General features: G+C 48.6%; 1 protein-coding gene across 2 annotated transcripts in view; it reads left to right on the forward strand.

The window, feature by feature from the left end:
- TMEM219 (transmembrane protein 219) overlaps positions 1 to 18,126 on the forward strand; it is a 557,800-nt gene that overhangs the window by 160,867 nt on the left and 378,807 nt on the right. For both annotated transcript variants that reach the window (XM_086932107.1, XM_086932108.1), the window contains one exon: positions 17,625 to 17,889. In XM_086932107.1, coding sequence (XP_086788233.1) covers positions 17,625 to 17,889 — 265 coding nt within the window. The remainder of the gene's footprint in view (positions 1 to 17,624; positions 17,890 to 18,126) is intronic.

The following is an 18,126-nucleotide window of genomic DNA, read 5'->3' on the forward strand; positions in this document are numbered from 1 at the left end:
CTCAAGCTGGGGTATTTTCTTGTTAGTCAGATATGACACTTTCTCTGATATGTCGAGCATTAGTATTTCAGTCTGACATCACACATCGAATTTGTGTAGAGTCAGTATCTAGGCCATCCTATAAAGTTCTTAAGGTCCACAACAAAGGAGTTGAGTGCTAGGTGCTATTTCTTTCTTTCAATTCAATGTGGGTTTGAGATCTTCCAACAACACCTTAAGATCAGTTAGCATCCATCCTGTTTTGTCATTTGCACTTTTTGTTTAAGTTTTAACTTCCCCATAGCGGCCCTGCAGAGCACCTACTTGTCTGTAACAGAGAAGTGTCAGCACGCAACTTGCCAGGTCCTCTGCTCTTCTTATTAGACCATCCATGCGAAGCCCCTACTTTCCTGTAGCAGAGACAGATCAGTAATCCATATCTGAGCAGGTCCTCTGTTTTTATTCACGCTTCACTTCCTCCGAGCAGCCCTACATAGCATCTATGTGCCTATAAGCACACCTTCTCATGTCCTTTGCTTCTTCTGTTCAAGAATTCAGCTCCCCGCAGTAGCACTTCATAGCCCCACTTGCCAGAAACAGAAAAGGATCAGTAAGCACATACCTGCAGGTCCCCTGCTTTTTGAAAACAGACTGGATATGGATACGTATGTAGGGGAAACTCTGATTTGATTGCACCCCTTGAGCCCACATTCTCCAAAAATTGCATAATGTTTTGGTTAGTTTCCCTCTTTTCTTGGATGGGCTGTGTGACTGGTTCTCAGGCCGTTTACAAAACAATGGGCCTGACCTGTTTAAATTCTGCGTCACCCTCTGAAATGGCGATATACCAAAAGGAGATTTTCTCTCTGTTGACAAGCAGGTCAATTGTAGGCTGTCTCCCTAACTGTCTCTGAAACACTACTATCAAGTCACAGGGGTGTAGTCCATGAATTAAACTGCTCCCTGACTGAATGCCCGGCGGAGGTGATTTACAGGGCCTCAGTGGTGGCGTACCGTGGGCTAGATTGCCTGTCCACCCACAAGCAAATCGCTCTAACGAGGAGACCTGGCTACAGTGTGTACACTACATTCTTCCATGTGATGATTCAGTGAGCTTAGACTGTCATATCAGTGCACACCTTTGCGCTTCTGAGCTGATATATGATTCTCTTCAAGAGAAAGAGTAAATAGGAAATAGATTTGTGGTGCAAGGCCTTCATTAAAAAGTGATAATAGTTTTCTTATGACACTCGAAATGTGCAATAATCAACTCGTTGAGCTTTAGTTTAAAAATAAACGTGGTACCCTTTGTTTCTTCTTGCACTTGTAGGCACCAGCACAGTTTACTGCTTTTGTAGTCCTCTTCTCAGCTGATACAGGTTTCTGTACACAGTAGATGGTACATAAACATACACTGATTGCTGCAGTGCCCTCACAAAAATGGGCAAACATCAGGCGTGACACAACCTAGAACTGCAATAACAAATGTGTATTGTGCCCCACATTTTCTGCTGCATGAAATGTGTTGCTTGTTTTTAGTGATAGTGCATGCAGCAAGTCAATCAATCAATCAGGGAATTGTAAGTCCGCTACTCACCGTTAGGGTCTCAAGGTGCTGTGATGGGGTGGAAGGGGGGGAGGGGGGTAGCAGTTCCGTTCAGCCGAAAAGCCAGGTCCTGAGAGTCTTCCTGAAGGTGTTCAGGGAGGGAGCATGCCTGATGTCAATCGGGAGCTTGTTCCAGGTCTTGGCCGCGATGTAGGAGAAGGATCTCTCCCCTGCTTTGGCTCTACGGATGCATAGTGTTTTGGCGAGGACGAGGTTGGCTGATCAGAGGTTTCTTTTGGGTACGTGGAGGTGAGGATCGTGAAGGTGTTGTGTCCGGTTTTGTGTAGGCATTTGTAGGCGTGGGTGAGGATCTTGAAGGTGACTCTATTCTCAACGGGGAGCCAGTGGAGCTTCCGTAGGTGTTGGCTGATGTGCTTGTATTGAGGGTTTTCGAGGATGAGTCTGACGGAGGTGTTCTGTATCGTCTGGAGTTTGCGGAGTAGAGACTTGTTTATGCCAGCATAGAGGGCGTTTCCATACTTAGGCCTGCTGGTGATGAGTGCGTGAGTGACTGTCTTTCTTGATTCGGAGGGGGGGGGATCCATTCGAAAGTCTTGCGGAGGGTGTTAAAGCAGCTGGAGCTGATGGCGTTGACCTGTCGGTTCATAGAGAGGGAGGAGTCGAGTACAATGCAGAGGTTTCTGGCATGGTCTGTGGGGGTTGGCGGGCTGCCTAAGGCTATGGGCCACAGGTGTTGTCCCATGCTGATGAGGTGGTTCCGAGGACTAGGACTTCTGTCTTTTCAGTGTTGAGCTTTAGGCAGCTGTTTGTCATCCAGGCTGCGACGTCCTGCATTCCTTCTTGGAAATTGAGTCTGGTGGTGGCGGGGTCCTTGGTGAGGGAGAGGATGAGCTGGGTGTTGTCGGCGTTGGATACAATGCTGAGGCCGTGATGGCGGACGATGGAGGCTAGGGGGACCATGTAAATATTGAAGAGGGTTGGGCTTAGTGATGACCCCTGTGGGACTCTGCAGTTGATTTCCGTGGGTTTGGAGAGGAAGTGTGGCAGTCTGATCCTTTGACTTCTGCCGGTAAGGAATGACCGAATCGAGTCAAGGGCGGTTGTTTGTATGCCAGCGTCGTGTAGTCTGGCTACGAGTGTGCGATGGGAGACTGTGTCAAATGCCGCCGATAGGTCGAGTAGGATCAGGGTTGCGGTGTGGCCTTGGTCGAGGAGGGTGCGAATGTTGTCTGAGGTGGCGAGTAGGGCGGTCTCGGTGCTGTGGTTGCTTCGGAATCCGGATTGAGACAGGTCGAGGACGGCGTTGTCTTCGATAAATCTTTTCAGTTCTGAGTTGACGTTTTTCGCAGCGATTTTCGCTGTAAAGGGGAGAATCAAGATGGGCTGGTAGTTCTTGAGGTCTTTGGGATTGGTTGAGGGATTCTTGAGCTGGGGCAGGACTTCTACGCGTTTCCAGTCGTCGGGTAAGGTGCCGGTCTTAAAGGTGGTGTTGATGGTGTGTTGTAGTTCTGGTGCGTTGGTGGCTCTGTGGTAGATGTGTGGTGGGCAGGGGTCGGTGGGGGCTCCTGAGTGGATGCCTTTTATGGTCGAGGCGGTCTCTTTGGCCGTGATGGTAGTCCAGGAGGAGAGGGTGGGCTGGTTTGTGTAGCCGGAGGGCGGGCTGGCTGCGGAGTCAGGCATATGGTCGTTGAAGTGTTTGCAGAGGTTTTTTATCTTTAGGTGGAAGTAGGTTCCGAGCTTGTCACAGATGTCTTGAGAGGGAGTGATGTCCGTGGCTTCGCTGCGGGGTTGGTGAAGTCCTGGATGACGCTGAAAAGTTCCTAAGAGTTGCTGGAGTTAGAAAGGATTTTGTTGTGGATGAAGGTTCTTTTGGTGGCTCGGATGCGTTTGTGGTAGTCCGTCATGGCATCCTTGTAGGTGGTGTAGTTTCCCGGTGTCTTGCTGCTTCTCCAGTTCTTCTCCAGGTGTCTGCAGGTACGTCTAGCTTCTTGGAGATCGGTGGTGAACCAGGGGGCTTTCCTGGGGCGATGTTTGTGGGGGTTGCGTAGCGAGCAAGCTCGTTTGCGCAGTTGGAGAGACAGGTGTGAAGTTCCCTGGCTGCGAGGTTGGAGTTGGTTGCCTTGGTGCCGTGCAGTAGTAATATCACAAACCGTTCCTTCTAAATCCTGAGATGCTTGGTCTCCTTAAACATGGCAACATCCATTACTATTTGTGACAAAAGGCACATTATTGCCGAAAATCACAAACTGACATATTGAAGCCAAATCTGGCATTTTAGTTAATATTCTAAGCTAGTGTTTTTGCATGAAATAAGCAGTTGCGCAGAAATTATAGGATGGGACATTTAGACCAAATTAATAATTTACTCATTATTTCATTTTTACTGATAGGATCAAATCAATGGTTTATTGCATAGTTCATGAGTATACATTGTGAGCATTGGAATAGATTGGGCTACTTGTGTTCAATCTTTACTCCAAGCCCAAACTGAGTACAATAACAAGTATTAAAGCTTTGAAACCTGATGAATAAAACACCACAAATTAGTGGTTACACTGTAGTTGTAGCACATATCAACCTTAGTCTTCCTTTGCTTCACATACGATAGGATTAATCAAACTCAACCTAGTATTTTAGAAAAGATAAATATCAATGTATTTCTTCATTCTGCAAAGACATAAAGTGAAGGGATGCAGCCGTCCAGTGTGAGGTGCAGAAAATGCTGTTATTTCATTTGGCTCCTCAGTCGTTTTCACACATGCTAAGATGTTGAATTTTGAATACTGGTAACAGAATACATTAAAGTATAAGGCTTGGTTATTTGGAGAAGAAAATCATAGACAGCAAGGTGAACATTATATTCTGTAGTGCATGAGCTCACCCCACACAAAGCACCTTAAATGCAGTGTGTGTCTAAGAGTGGATACATGACATGCAGCAGTGTTAGAGAAAGCTTCCTTCACACACGTTCAACAGGGGCAACAACAATTCAAGCTTTCCTTTAAACATAGGGAAGATATAGCAGGGGTAGTAGATGTGCAAGCGTCCGTATGCGCTAAACCGGTACAGCACAAGCAGGCAGACAGTAGCAATGCAAGCTTACCTCACAGACCACAAAGGTATAGCTGGAGCAGATGAAAACCAAATGACGGGTTCCCAATCCCAGTATTGGCAGGAAGCCGCTGGGTGCAGAAGCCTTTTTCCTGAGACTTGTCTCTACTCCAAGGTTGCCCTGCTTCCTGTTGTGAGTGCAGGAGAGGAGGAACAGTCAGAGCCCTGCTGTTGGGGCCTGTGCCATACCCCAGAGTACCTCCTCAAGGCCACCCAGCTCTGGAGGAGTTTACTTAACCCTAGATCTCCTTATCTGGTCAATAGGAGTCTCTAAGTCTGCCCCCAGTTGCCCTCCGCTGGCTGTTAAGATCGCCCCCAGATTGTCATCAAAGATCATCTGTTGACTCTTGCAGTCCCTCATCTGGCTCTCCTAAACCTTTGGCTGTGCCTTAAAGTACTTCCGCCACCCTGTAAAATTCAAGCTATTTCCCAACCAAATTTAATCTAATCCTTGGTTATTCAGAAATACACCTCTGCCAGTCCTGAGACACCCTCAGTTGGTCTTCAGTCACCAACAATTGTCCATCAGAACCCATCAGCTGGGTACTCAAAACCTCCACTGTCCTTTAATCTTCAATATCTGGCGATCAGATCTATTATGCCAGCTCTCAGGTTCTTTTTTACAGCGATCAGTCTGTCTTACCTAGTCTACAGAGCGTCAGCTTTCCCACAGACACTCTTGAATTTTTGCCGCCCACGTTAAGCACCCTTCTTCTGATGTTTGCAGAGGATTGCTCCTACCTTCAGTCCACAAAGCCCCTTAGCCCTCCTGTTCTTGCTTCTAGAGCCTTACATCCAATCTTGAAGAGCAACTCCCTGCACTGTGATGGAAACTCCCTTCAACAAGTCAAATTTGTACTTGTCTTTCTGATATTGTAAGAAATGTGAGTATTATTCGGAGTGGGTGAATACCCACCTCAAGCAATAATCACCACACTGGTCCGAGTGAACCCTCAAAGTCACTAAATTAACCTGAGCTCAATCCCCTGATAGCTATGGCACAGAGCAGATGGGCTTAATTTAGGGCAATGAGTAAATTATTTATTCAATAAAAAAACAGTAATAAAGTCAAAATGACAAAACAGAAACCTGAATGAAACAAATAGAGTACATTTCAAAAAACCTTAATGACAAAAATCCAGTAAGGGGAACCATGAATATAACGTTTCAAGTAGGAATTGCGCAAATGATAGGCAGCGGCTGCGGTAGACAGTATATAGGTACAAGTTGAGGCTTGACGCAATGAAACGCGAGTTGGATACACCAACCATGTTCATCCTGGTCAAAGATTTTACCCTCTTACTAAGTCTTTTAAGTCCCAGTCCACCACCAGAATACACTTCAAAACCTGTCCCTGTACCTGAGGCACTGAGAGACTCACTGGGTGTCCGTCCAGGTCCACTTGACACGGGTCAGCCCGGCATGTGCAGGAAAGGCCTTTTGTAGCTTGTTGTATCACTGTAGTTTAAACAGGGCGTCAGCCTTTCGACCCTTGGAGTCCACTTCTTTGTCCAGGTACAAGAGGGAGCAGGTCCTGTCCTCCAGGGTTCCTCCCATTTCACAGACAGCAGGTGTAATCTTATTTTGTTCTTCCTCTAGTCCAACTGTGTTCTGAAATGGGTGCTACATTTATGCCTGGCACAAGCTAGTGGATGAGAGTGACTCCTGGGTACCCCCTAACTAATGTGGGAAAAGCCTACCAACTTTGGACGTTTTCAAGATGTGAACAAATTTGACCACACTAAACTTTGCCTCTTCAGGCTGACTGGTGTGTGTGGATTGTAGTAGGGCAATCCTAGTGCCATGTAGACCCTTTTTCCTCACTAACTTGCAGGTATATGTTAGCCCTGGTAGTGGCCTGTTTTTAAAGCTGGCCCGAGGACGTGCTAATAAAGGTAGATTACTTACCTGGTAGCTAGTTTTAATTCACTTTCCTCACTATTATCATTTTTGCGCTGCATATCTCACCCAATCAAGTTCATCACTCTTCATTGTTGGATTTAGTACTTTCTAAAATTAGGAACAAAACATCCCTGAGCTCCGCCCTCTCAGAGAGGGGATTGTAGCCCGTGGCAGGACTGGGCTTTCCGGTCATGCGGAGAATCCCAATGATGAAAAATGCCACCTATGGTGGGTGAGTGATTTCGTCCTAAAAAAGGGATCCCCTAAGGGACGCTAGTGGCTTTTCCTGGATGTGTTCTCTCTTTCTTGTGTTTCCAGTTTAGACCCGAGGGTTTTATATTGTGTTAATCCTAGTGTCTTCCCACATCTAGCAACAAAATACAGTTTGAAGCAGCCACTGTACTCACAATAAACCCAGAGCAAATAATCAGATTCCTTCAGCAGCCAGACAGTGGACATACAAGAGCTGTCTTGGCATTCTGTCTCTCCCTATCAAGTGTTACATCTGGCTCGTCAGACCTGTCAAGCATGATTTGACACTGTGTTGTTCAAGGAAGGCCTACAGCCTCACCCTGCATATTCTGTGAGGTTCAAAGGAATCATTCTAACTATTCAATTCTGCCTATTGTTTGTTCTTGGTAGGCATTTAACACCTTTTTCACACCTATCCAAACGCTAAGTTGGAAAGAAAATGTAAATTAGCCCCAAGGAACCTCAGACAGCGAAAAGGTAACTTTCTAAAAGTTGCTCTTCCTTTAATTTCTATTAAAATCCGACTTAAGCATTACATTTAATTTTTGGTAACTTTCAAAATAGTTGTTTAATTATTTTCATTGCTAGTCCTCTTCCTGAGGTACAGTATTAGGATTTGAATCTGTTTTTCTACTTAGGACAGTTAGGCCTGCCACAATGAAAAATAGATTTTAGTTGCTAATTGCTGTACAGACATGTTTGCAAATAATTTCTACATGTCCTGCTTTTAAATGCCAAATACCATGCCTTGTCAACTACAAGGTTAACATAGAAGTGACTTATTAATATTCAAAAGGGAGGTTTTGACCTGTCAAAAGTTTATTTTAACAGGTCGAACTGCAGTGTTTAAACTGCCACTGTCAGGCTACAGTGTTAGTCCTGAAGCCATGTTTTATACTGGCACTGTAGTGGATGGCACAAAAGGTGCTGCAGTCCACTAGTGACATTTAACTTGCAGGTCCTGGCTACTTTTTGTACCATATATTATGGACTGATAGGTGAGTTAAATATACCAATTTTAACATGTTGAAAGGAGCAGCACAGATTCTTTATCACTGGCTACCAAGGGTAAAATGCACAGAGTGCTACATTCAGCAAAAACAATTATGGCGAGAATCTGAGGGTTCGGCAAGCTAAAGGTGATAATTTCCCAGATGTAATCACATACTTTCTTAGAAAATATGTTTGCTGATTAGGCAGCCTAACAGTGTAGACAAGACAGCTTTTATGGTATCTTGCTCAGCTTGTGAAGTGACAAGGCAGACTGAGGGCCTGATTTAGAACTTGGCAGGCGGACTACTCTGTTACAATGGTGACGGGTATCCTGTCCGCTGAAATATAAATCCCATAGTAAATAATAGGATTTATATTGCAGCGGATGGGATAGCCGTCACCGGTGTGACAGAGTAACCTGTCGGAGGAGTTCTGAATCATTTAATTCCCCTGATGGTCAACTGAGTTTGGCGACCAGGTGTGTGTTCAATTACACTGACTTTGATGTCCAGCACCTACTATTGAACAAAACAGTGGTAAGAAGTTTCACTATTGCACTTAACAAGCCCACTCTCGCTTTTCTTCTTTCACGAATGTATCTCTGCAGTACAGCATGAAGAAGAGACTGTCTGTATCACAGGAGCTGCAGTGCTCACATTATGGGATTTTAGCTGTTGGCATTATGTCCCGTACCCCTGACCCCAAAATTGTGCCTAATTCTAGTAAACAGTCAGTGCCATGCAGTTAAAGACCCGCCAGGAATGAATGAAAACATGGCTTGAACACGAGGAGCATGAGAGGGACAGTGGAGGAATTTCTTTGCACTACACAGATGGCGCAGGAAGGTCGAAATTCATTTATAAACTACCAGTATTGCATTAGATTTTACAAAAGTCTTGAAGAGAGAACTCGCAGCTTACATAGAAATGATAGCTTGCTCACACACTAACTTAGTGGATAATATTTGTATACCACAAAGTGAAGTGCCACTCACAAGCTTTCCATTACTGCACAGAAGAATAAGTTATCTTCTGTAACAGTCTTTCGGAGGCATCCTCAACCTGCCCACAGATTCTTCACCTTAAGAATACTACCAGGCTCCATGGGTTAAGTGGTGCCATATGCTTTCTCTGTGACTCTGTCCCACCCTGGATAGCGGTAACAAGCTGTTTATAGGCCCCATCCCCGCACAATAGCATCACTTCTCCTGAATCGAAATTTGCCTAGCGTAGTAACGGTAAGTTTCAATTCTATTAAGGACACGGAGGCGAGGATTATGCTTTTCTCTCTTCGCTGTTTATTAACATCACATCGCACAGCAGCCAGAAAAGCATCAAAACTTGAAAAATGTTTAGTATTCCCAACACAGGAATATCAGAAAACATTGAAAACACATCGTTTAATAACTACAAATCCCATGAGATGAACATTTAGGCAGTCCTTCTTTAGTGTCCATAATCCCAATATAAGGCGTCCAACCAACAAACTCCTCCTCTTTCTTCGTGGCGAGTCAGGCCAAAGTCTCAGGCATCTCTTTTCGCACCATCATTCCCTGGCGGAAAAAAAGAACAACGTGAGCTAAGCCATACCGCTAAGCATGAAGGCAAACCAACAAAGCAGAGCGGCAAATCAACGACATGCGATTCAAGAAAAACAGCAACCATACTTGCAAGTCGGAAAACGGATTACTTACTCCAGTACGGGCGGGATCTCCGCAGGAGGAATGGGTGGGATAATCCTCGCCTCCGTGTCCTTAATAGAATTGAAACTTACCGTTACTACGCTAGGCAAATTTCGATTCTATGTCAGGACCGGAGGCTTCAGATTATGCTTGTTTAAAGCTTACTCACCACCAAACTAGCAATATCCACCACTGGCTTAAAATAGAACCTTTTGAAGGTGGAATCCGAAGACCAATCCGCAGTGCGCATGAGGTCTTCCAATCGTGCCCCAAGGGCAAAAGATTTTGAGACCATGGCCCCTCTAGCTGAGTGAGCTCCGAACTGCCTCGTATCAATACTAGCTTCCTGCATTACCCAACGCACCCACCGGTCTATAGTGGGGGAAGAGACAGCCTTGTGCGGTTTGCACAGCGCAATCAGTAACTGCCGTTCGCCCGGAGGGCGAAGCTCCGTTGTAACATCCTCATAGGTTTTTAAACACTGTACCACACACAACTTGGGGGCATCCGCAAATGCCGGATAGGAAATAGACCTTGTAGCCGATTTCGTGCGTCGACCCACGGTAATGGTCAGCCCATCTGGGGAGAACGCTCTCGCCGTGACATCCAGGGCACGCACATCAGACACTCTGCGACAAGATACTAAGCACAAGAGCATCGCCAGTTTGGCTGACAGTTCTTTTAAGGAAAGATACTTGTTAGGCTGCCAGGAAAGAAAAAGGTTCAGGACCACGTTAACATCCCACAGGACGGAATACCGCGGCTCCGGCGGTAAAGCCAGACGTACTCCTCTAAAAAGGCGACATACCAGGGGATGTTCCCCAACCGCCGCTCCATCTATATGTACATGAGCCGCTGATATGGCAGAGCGTATCGTATTAATCGTCCGGTATGCCAAACCGGCGGTAGAGAGTTCTGCAAGAAAATTCAGGATAGGAACGAGGCCTGCGACCACGGGATCCAAACCCCGTCGAAGACACCAACGAACCCACCTGGTCCAAGCCGATCTATACCTTTTGGCAGTGCTGCCTGCCCAGGACAAGGACAAAAAGTGCTGAGCTGAGTTCGAAAGGCCAGGGAGCGACCAGCGTCGCCTGAAAGCCTCCATGCCATGAGGCGGAGAGAACCCTGGAGAAGATGGTGAGGGACCCCGTCTGGATTGAGGAGAAGACGAGGAAGCCGGGGGAGTAGGATTGGAGAATCCCAGGAAAGTTCCAGAAGAACTGGAAACCACACTTGCGACCTCCAAACGGGCGTCACCATCACCACGTCCGCCATCTGACGGCGAATCTGGGCCGCGGCCCGTACTATCATGGAGAAAGGCGGGAAGGCATACGGCCGTTCCTGACTCCAGTCTTGGAGGAACGCGTCCGTCGCTTCCGCCAAGGGATCCGGTCTCCAGCTGAAGAACCTCGGAAGCTGGAAGTCCAGACGGGATGCAAACAGGTCTATGGAAAACGGACCCCAGCACGCCGCCAGCCAGCGGAACACTTGAACATCCAGCTTCCACCGGCTGGAGTCTCGGAGATACCTCGAGTGCCAATCCGCCACCTGATTGGCCCGACCCGGCAGGTATTCCGCCTGAACCGAGACCTGATGAGCGAGACAATAATCCCAAAAGTCTTTCGCCAGGTCCGCAAGGGCTCTTGACCGCGGACCCCCTAAGTGGTTCACATACCAAACCGCTGAGATATTGTCCATCCGCAGAAGGACGCACAACTTCACCGAGTCCCTCGTCCAGCAACGGACGGCGAACGAGCCTGCTAGAAGTTCCAAGCAGTTGATGTGAAGTCGCTGTTCGTCTGACGACCAAGCGCCGCCTGTGGAGAAATCCCCGCAGCGGGCGCCCCAGCCAGACCTGCTGGCGTCGGACTCTATCACCAGGTCTGGAACGGACCCGAAAATCTCGCGGCCGTTCCACGCATCCATGTGGGCTAGCCACCACGACATTTCCTCTTTGACCTCCACTGACAGGGGAATCAAGTGATCGTAGGAAAGCCCTCTGCGCAAATGGTGCGCCTTCAGGCGCTGAAGGGCCCGATAATGAAGAGGGCCCGGGAATATCGCCTGAATGGACGAGGAGAGAAGGCCTACTACTCTGGCCACCTGCCGGAGGGAGGTGTGTGATTTGGAGATAGTTTGCCGAAGCAGATGCTTTATTTTGGCCATCTTTCTGGACGGCAAACTGAGAGTCGATTCCACCGAGTCCACCACAAAGCCCAGAAACACCATTTGCTGGGCGGGGGTGAAAACCGACTTCTCCCTGTTGACAATAAACCCCAGACCTTGTAGCAGGGAGATTGTCTGAGACAGATGGGCGGCCAACTTGCTCGGGTCCTGGCCCAACAGCAAGATGTCGTCCAGATAGACGATAAGCCGAATCCCCTGACTTCGCAGGGTTTCTATGGCCGGGTGCAGAATTTTTGTAAAGCACCAGGGGCCGAGGAAAGACCGAACGGAAGGGCCTTGAACTCGAACACCATGTCCTTCCAGGTGAACTGAAGGAAACAGCGATGCGGGGGGTGAATCGGAACCACCAGATACGCATCCTTGAGGTCCAGACGGACCATCCAGTCGTTCGGGAGCAAAATGTCCCTCAAGAGATGGATGCCCTCCATCTTGAAGTGGTTGTACACTACCCAGCCATTGAACTCCTTGAGGTTGATGACTGGGCGACTGCCCCCGTCCACTTTCTCTACAAGAAAAATATTGCTCAGGAAACCCCGGGGGTGGCGCGTTGCTCGACAAATAGCCCCCTTGCGCAGTAGCGCCGAGACTTCTTCGTCGATCAAAAGCGCGTCCGAGTGGGAAAACGTTATGGGCCGGGGAGGCTCCGCCTGGCACGGCCGGTCGTAAAACTCTATGCGGAATCCCCGCACAGTCTGAAGGACCCATGCGTCCGTTGTAATAGCCTCCCATGCTTGGGGGAAACACGCCAACCTCCCCCCAATAACCACCTGATCTGCAGGGATAACACTCACCGTGTGAACTGTTGCCGCCGGAATCGTTCCGGAAGTTTCCGCGTCCTCTGAAACGCTGACCTTTGGTGGGGTAGAAGTTGTTATAATTCGCGGAGGAGTTGTATCCTCCTCTGCCGGAGCCATGCCCTTTTCCGGGCTGTTGCTGACCACCACGGCCGGTCGTGAGGCCCCTACCACGACCAGCCCCCCGGGAAAAACGCTGGTGGAAGACCCGCTTGATGGTCGACTGGGCCTTATCCAGGGAGGTGAAGGTGGAAACAAACGTCCCCAGTTCCTTAATGAATGGTTCACCAAAGAGTCCACCTTGGGCTACAGCGCCAGCTTCCGACGAAGCCAAATCGCCCAACTTGGGATCCAATTTTATCAGGAGCGACCGACACCGCTCGGTCGACAGGGCACAGTTGGCATTCCCTAAGAAGATAACCGCCCTCTGCGCCCAGTTGGACAAGATTTCCGGGCAAATGGCGCTGCCCGACACCTTGGCTTCTTCGGCCATATCGAGAATCTTGGTGAGGGGGCCAATGGTGTCCAAGAGTTTGTCCTGGCAGGAGCGCCAGGAACGGTCGATCCCCTTCCGGGGGTCCTTGACGAACTTCGCCATGAAGGTGGCCATTTTCCCATCGAGTTCCGGCGTCATGGCCACCTTCCCCTCCAGAGTCGGGCGAGGACATTCGCCCCTCAAACAACTGCGCGCCTCCTTCTCCAAGGGCTTGCGGAGGCGGCCCCCCACAAACTGCGCCACCTTATCACCAGGCGCCCAGGCGGCCGACCGTGGGTGCATGATCTCGTCCGGGTCCAGCATGCCCGAAGTGTCCTTGGGCAACTCCGTAGAATTGGACGACGGTCGCCATGACCGCACGGAGTCCCCATCGTCGCCGTCGTCGTCGGTATCCGCGGGGGAAACCCCCCCCCGGAGAGGCCGGGGCAACGTTCGCCAGTGTAGAAGGTGTCTGAGGCGGAGGCGCCTCGGAGGCCGACCCAGATGCTTTTGCCAGGAAAGCGTCGCGTAGGCGCTCGAAAGCGTCCTTGTCCACACCCTGCGAACCACTGGGACCAGCGTCCCCACGTGACTTCTTGGCCGCCGGAGGCTGGCCAGGATCGGTGGCGGGGGAACCCCCTGGGGCCGGTGCCAACTTGGCACATTCCTGGACAATGCGGGCTGAAAGTCTGTCCTCCATAGGCCCAACGATCTCCTGCACACACCGGTAAATAGACTGGTCTACAGCCGTATAGAACTCGTCGTCCTGGAGGTATTGGTGGGACTCCTCCTCCTCGACGTAGTACCCCTCAGCCATGGCGCTACGCAGTAGACAAGAAAGTGAAACTGAGGGTTCCGATGGCGTACACAGACTGCCACGTGTAGGCCGACCGAAGGTTGGCAAGGAATGTAGGCCGGTGGAACCGGACAATAAAAAGGCAGCACCAGCCTTTACAGCGCGCCGACCCTCTCTCCAGAGACCGGGCCGCACCGCCTCCCAGCGCGCTCGAGCGGGGAACACCCCAGCGGAAGCTGTTGCAGAAAAAGGTGCTGAAATCGCCCGCAGGCTTCAACGTGGGTACAACCACAATACACACCCCACCGGGGCGTTCAAGCACGGGACAGTACAACCCAAGAGGGCGTCAGGGTTAGGCGGCAGCAGGGCACCTGCGATGTCGACTCCCCAGCGCAGCTCCAATCAATGAGACGAAAACTGCGCGCGGGCAGGCGACACGCCACGGCGCCCTCTAGCGGTGGCTCAGCACCGCGGAATACACGGGGACATCGCGTAAGGGGCGAAGGCGTCCCCGCGATGGAAGGGGCTCTGGAAGGGAAGAAAAACCCCCACAGGCCCCCCAAAGCACCACAAATGCAAATATAATAGAAGAAAACACAAAAAACCTCAACAAACACAAAAGTGCAAGAGAGGGATAATAGCACTTAACTGGCTGCGAAGCAGCGAAGAAAGAGGAGGAGTTTGCTGGTTGGACGCCTTATATTGGGATTATGGACACTAAAGAAGGACTGCCTAAATGTTCATCTCATGGGATTTGTAGTTATTAAACGATGTGTTTTCAATGTTTTCTGATATTCCTGTGTTGGGAATACTAAAAAATTTTCACGTTTTGATGCTTTTCTGGCTGCTGTGCGATGTGATGTTAATAAACAGCGAAGAGAGAAAAGCATAATCTGAAGCCTCCGGTCCTGACATAGAATCGTTGCTGAGATTGACTTAATTGAAGTGAAATAAGCAATGAGCAATATCTAACATGGGACCTTAATAATTCCACAAAGTTCACTCCACAAAACGGGGAGATAGCGTTTAAACCAGGGTGGAGTAAAGTCACAGATAATGTCAATGGTGCCACCTACCTGCATGTAGGAGCTGTGGAAGTTTTATTCTAATTCATCTATCACCTGGGAGGATTCTTAATGTGAAAATATTTCAGTAGAAGTACCTGTCAGACACATACTGGTCAGAAGAAACACTTAACAGGGAGTGTTGGTCTCTACCATCCTTTGAAAAACTCTGTGTGATTGACCCAGAATGGGTGTGGCTTTATTTAGTACAAAAGTACCTAGTCAGGCTTCATAGGTCCTAAAGGCGCTATGCCATTTTCTTAAAAATGCCCAGTCAAGACAGTGTGTGTCTCAAAATGCACTTTGCCTCACTCATGACAGTTTTTCCTTCCCTTTAGGTCAAAATGTCCCAGAAAGTACTCGCTTAACCCCTTAAGTGCTGCTGACGGCCAACGGTCGTCAGCAGCGCTACCTCCCCAGTGCTGCGCACGACCATTGGACATCCATTCAGCACTGGTTCCAATGGGCAGCGCAGCACTGGGGAGGGATGTTTACACGCAGCTAAGGTGTTAAGATCCCACAAAGGGCAGCATTTAGTAGAATGTACTCTTTCTTACATCTGCCCTTAATAAGTGAACATCTGCCATCTTTAGACAGTAGGCCAGAGTGTAACATGCAAACGTTCATAGTATGTACATGGCAATACCTGTATGGAGCAGTGGGATGGTAATAGAGAGATAAAACACGTCTAGAGATATGTTGCACTGGCGGCACTAACAATGGTGAATACGAAAGATTTTCAACTGTAGTGAATGTTATAATGCTGTGCATTTAACCAATACATTTGGGCTAATTGTGTGCTGCTATGCCAGGCAGTGTGCTCCCTCTTCGATTTGTGTCTCCTTGGATTCCGATGTCATGTAGGCATTGGATGAGGGTGGGGTGGGAGACTGTGTCAAATGATGTGGAGACGTCCAGGAGGATGATGGCCACTGTGTCTCCTCTGTACAGAGTCTTGCAGATGTCATGGCAGCAATGAGGGAAGTTTCCGTGTTGTGGTTTGGTCTGAAACCAGACTGAATGGTGTAGAGGAGTTGGCATTTGGTGAGGTGTCTGTTGATTATTTTCTCAAAGATCTTGGCCGGAAATGGGAGCAGGGAGATTGGCCTGTAGTTGACGAGCTTTGAAGGGTCCCCCAGAGGGTTTGGGAGGACCGTTGCATGTTTCAAACCATCTGGGAAGGTCATGGAAGAAGTGAAGGCATTCATAATGGGTGTGAGTATGGTGCTGATGTGTTACAGTCCTCTGGAGTAGGTATGGTGGGGCATGGTTTCTGATGGGGCTCCTGTCTGGATGGATTTCATGGTAGCAGCCATTTTTTCAGCTGTGATGACAGGCCATGTGGTTAGAATTTTGTGGGGAATAAGATCTGGAGACATTTAGCGAGGGCTGTCAGGTCCGGGTGCTGGCTGAAGTTGCTATAAATGGCAGTGATTTTGTTGCTGAAGAATTGAGAGAGATTATTTCAGAGGTCCTGAGAGGGTGTGTTTGAGTTAGGAGACGGCGGATGATTCGCTGAAATCTTTCATAATGACAAAGATTTCTTTGCTTCTGTTGGTGCTGTTATCAATGCGATCCTCCAGAGCGGCGCGTTTCATATCATTTGGTAGTAGCATCTCTGTTTTTTTTTAATGTACTCTTATCTGCAGTGTCTATCTCATTCTCCATTTGGGCTCCAGTTTCATCAGTCTAAGTTCCTCCATGTACCAACTGGCTTGGGGTCTGGATCTTGTTGTATTGTGTTTGAGGCGAGGGACAGAGAGTCTGCGCTGGAGATGATCCAATAATTAAAACTCTTGATCGCTCTGTTGCTGCGTTTGGGTCGATTGGTGTTGACAGCTGTGTTCCAATCCTTGTCAGTGATGCTGTTCCAGTTTTGGTGGGCTGGTCTGGTGTGGTGTGAGCGCGTTGGACTGGGACAGGGATAATGAACTTCATAAGAGCGTAGTCTGTCCAGCAAACCTGTGTGAGCTCGTAAACTGTTGCCGAAGTTGGTGAGAATAGGATCCAGAACTATTGCAGTGGTCAACAGATATGGGGAAAGAGTGTTCAGTCAACTGGAGAGGCTTAGAGAAGAAGTGAGTGCAATCTGTTCTGGGAAGACAAATCTATAAATAAGCCTAAATGTAGGCAGTAAACTGAGCATGTATTGATTAATCAGATTGGAATATAATTAAAGGCAATAGTGGGCACTATACTGAGGGGCAATGATTACAAGACAGAGATTTGTGGGAAATGGCAGTGCAGCAGATGTACAGTGAGACATAAGTGATGGGAAATTGACAAAGAATTTGGAGGCTGTTTAGGGTACAGTGGGCAATAGAATAGAGTGGGCAGTGGTCAATAAACTAGGTTGAGAATAGTGAACAATATGGAGAGTAAACTTGGGGTTGGATCAAACATTGAAACTCCGCAATTTAGGCCACAGGCAGTGAAACAGATAAGGTGGTAGCAGACCAGGGTAGTGTAAGCAGTAGCCTGGAAGGTTCTGGGCAGCAGGTCTAGGGAGTAGAGGCAATAGCACTGTCAGGGCAATGTAGTCGTCAGTAGAATGGGTCAAGTGGCAAAACGTTGGTAAAAGTGGGCAAGTAGTCAAAGGAGTCATGGAATATTTAGAGCATAGTGGACAGTGGACCAAGTTATATTGCTCAGTAGACTGGGGGAGGGAATGGGCAGTACATTATTTTCTAGGTAGACAATTGCCAGTGGACTCAGGCTGCTTGATCAGCAGATTTCCTCAAGAGGGGCAGGGTGTTAAATAACAGTGGAAGAGGCATTGTTCAATAGAATGACATCCTAACAGCCCTCTTTCTTCCCCAGGACTGGAACACTTTCCTGCAATCCCTCAGTGATAACCTCTTCTGCCTTCCGGCTAATGACACAGAATACCAGTCTCCAAACCTGTGGCCCAGCAGCTCGCTTGTGTTGAATGGGACTGACAAGCCGGGGCATGGCCAGAGCTGGGTCACTGTCTCCGTCTTCGCAAGCCTCACGTTCCTGCCTCCTGGGGGCAATGGGGAAGCTTTGATCCACAACAGGGCCCGCCTTGAAACCCAGATCAGGGGACATAAGCTTGGCCTCACAGGTATGTCCCCTATTGGAAATCGAACCTCACATGTACACCCTTGGACTGAATGGTGGGTATTCTCACTGGAATTTCAGGGGACCTCACAGGTATGTATGCCCCCCATTGGAAGTCGAACCTTACATGCACACCCATGGACTGAATGTGGTGGTTCTCACAGGAATTTCAAGGTTATGTATGAGGCCTGAAACTAAGCTTTAGTCCTGCTATAAGCTCGAACATGCAAGTATTTCCTTT

This window comes from Lissotriton vulgaris, chromosome 7 (assembly GCF_964263255.1).
Source record: "Lissotriton vulgaris chromosome 7, aLisVul1.2, whole genome shotgun sequence".
Classification (NCBI taxonomy): domain Eukaryota; kingdom Metazoa; phylum Chordata; class Amphibia; order Caudata; family Salamandridae; genus Lissotriton; species Lissotriton vulgaris.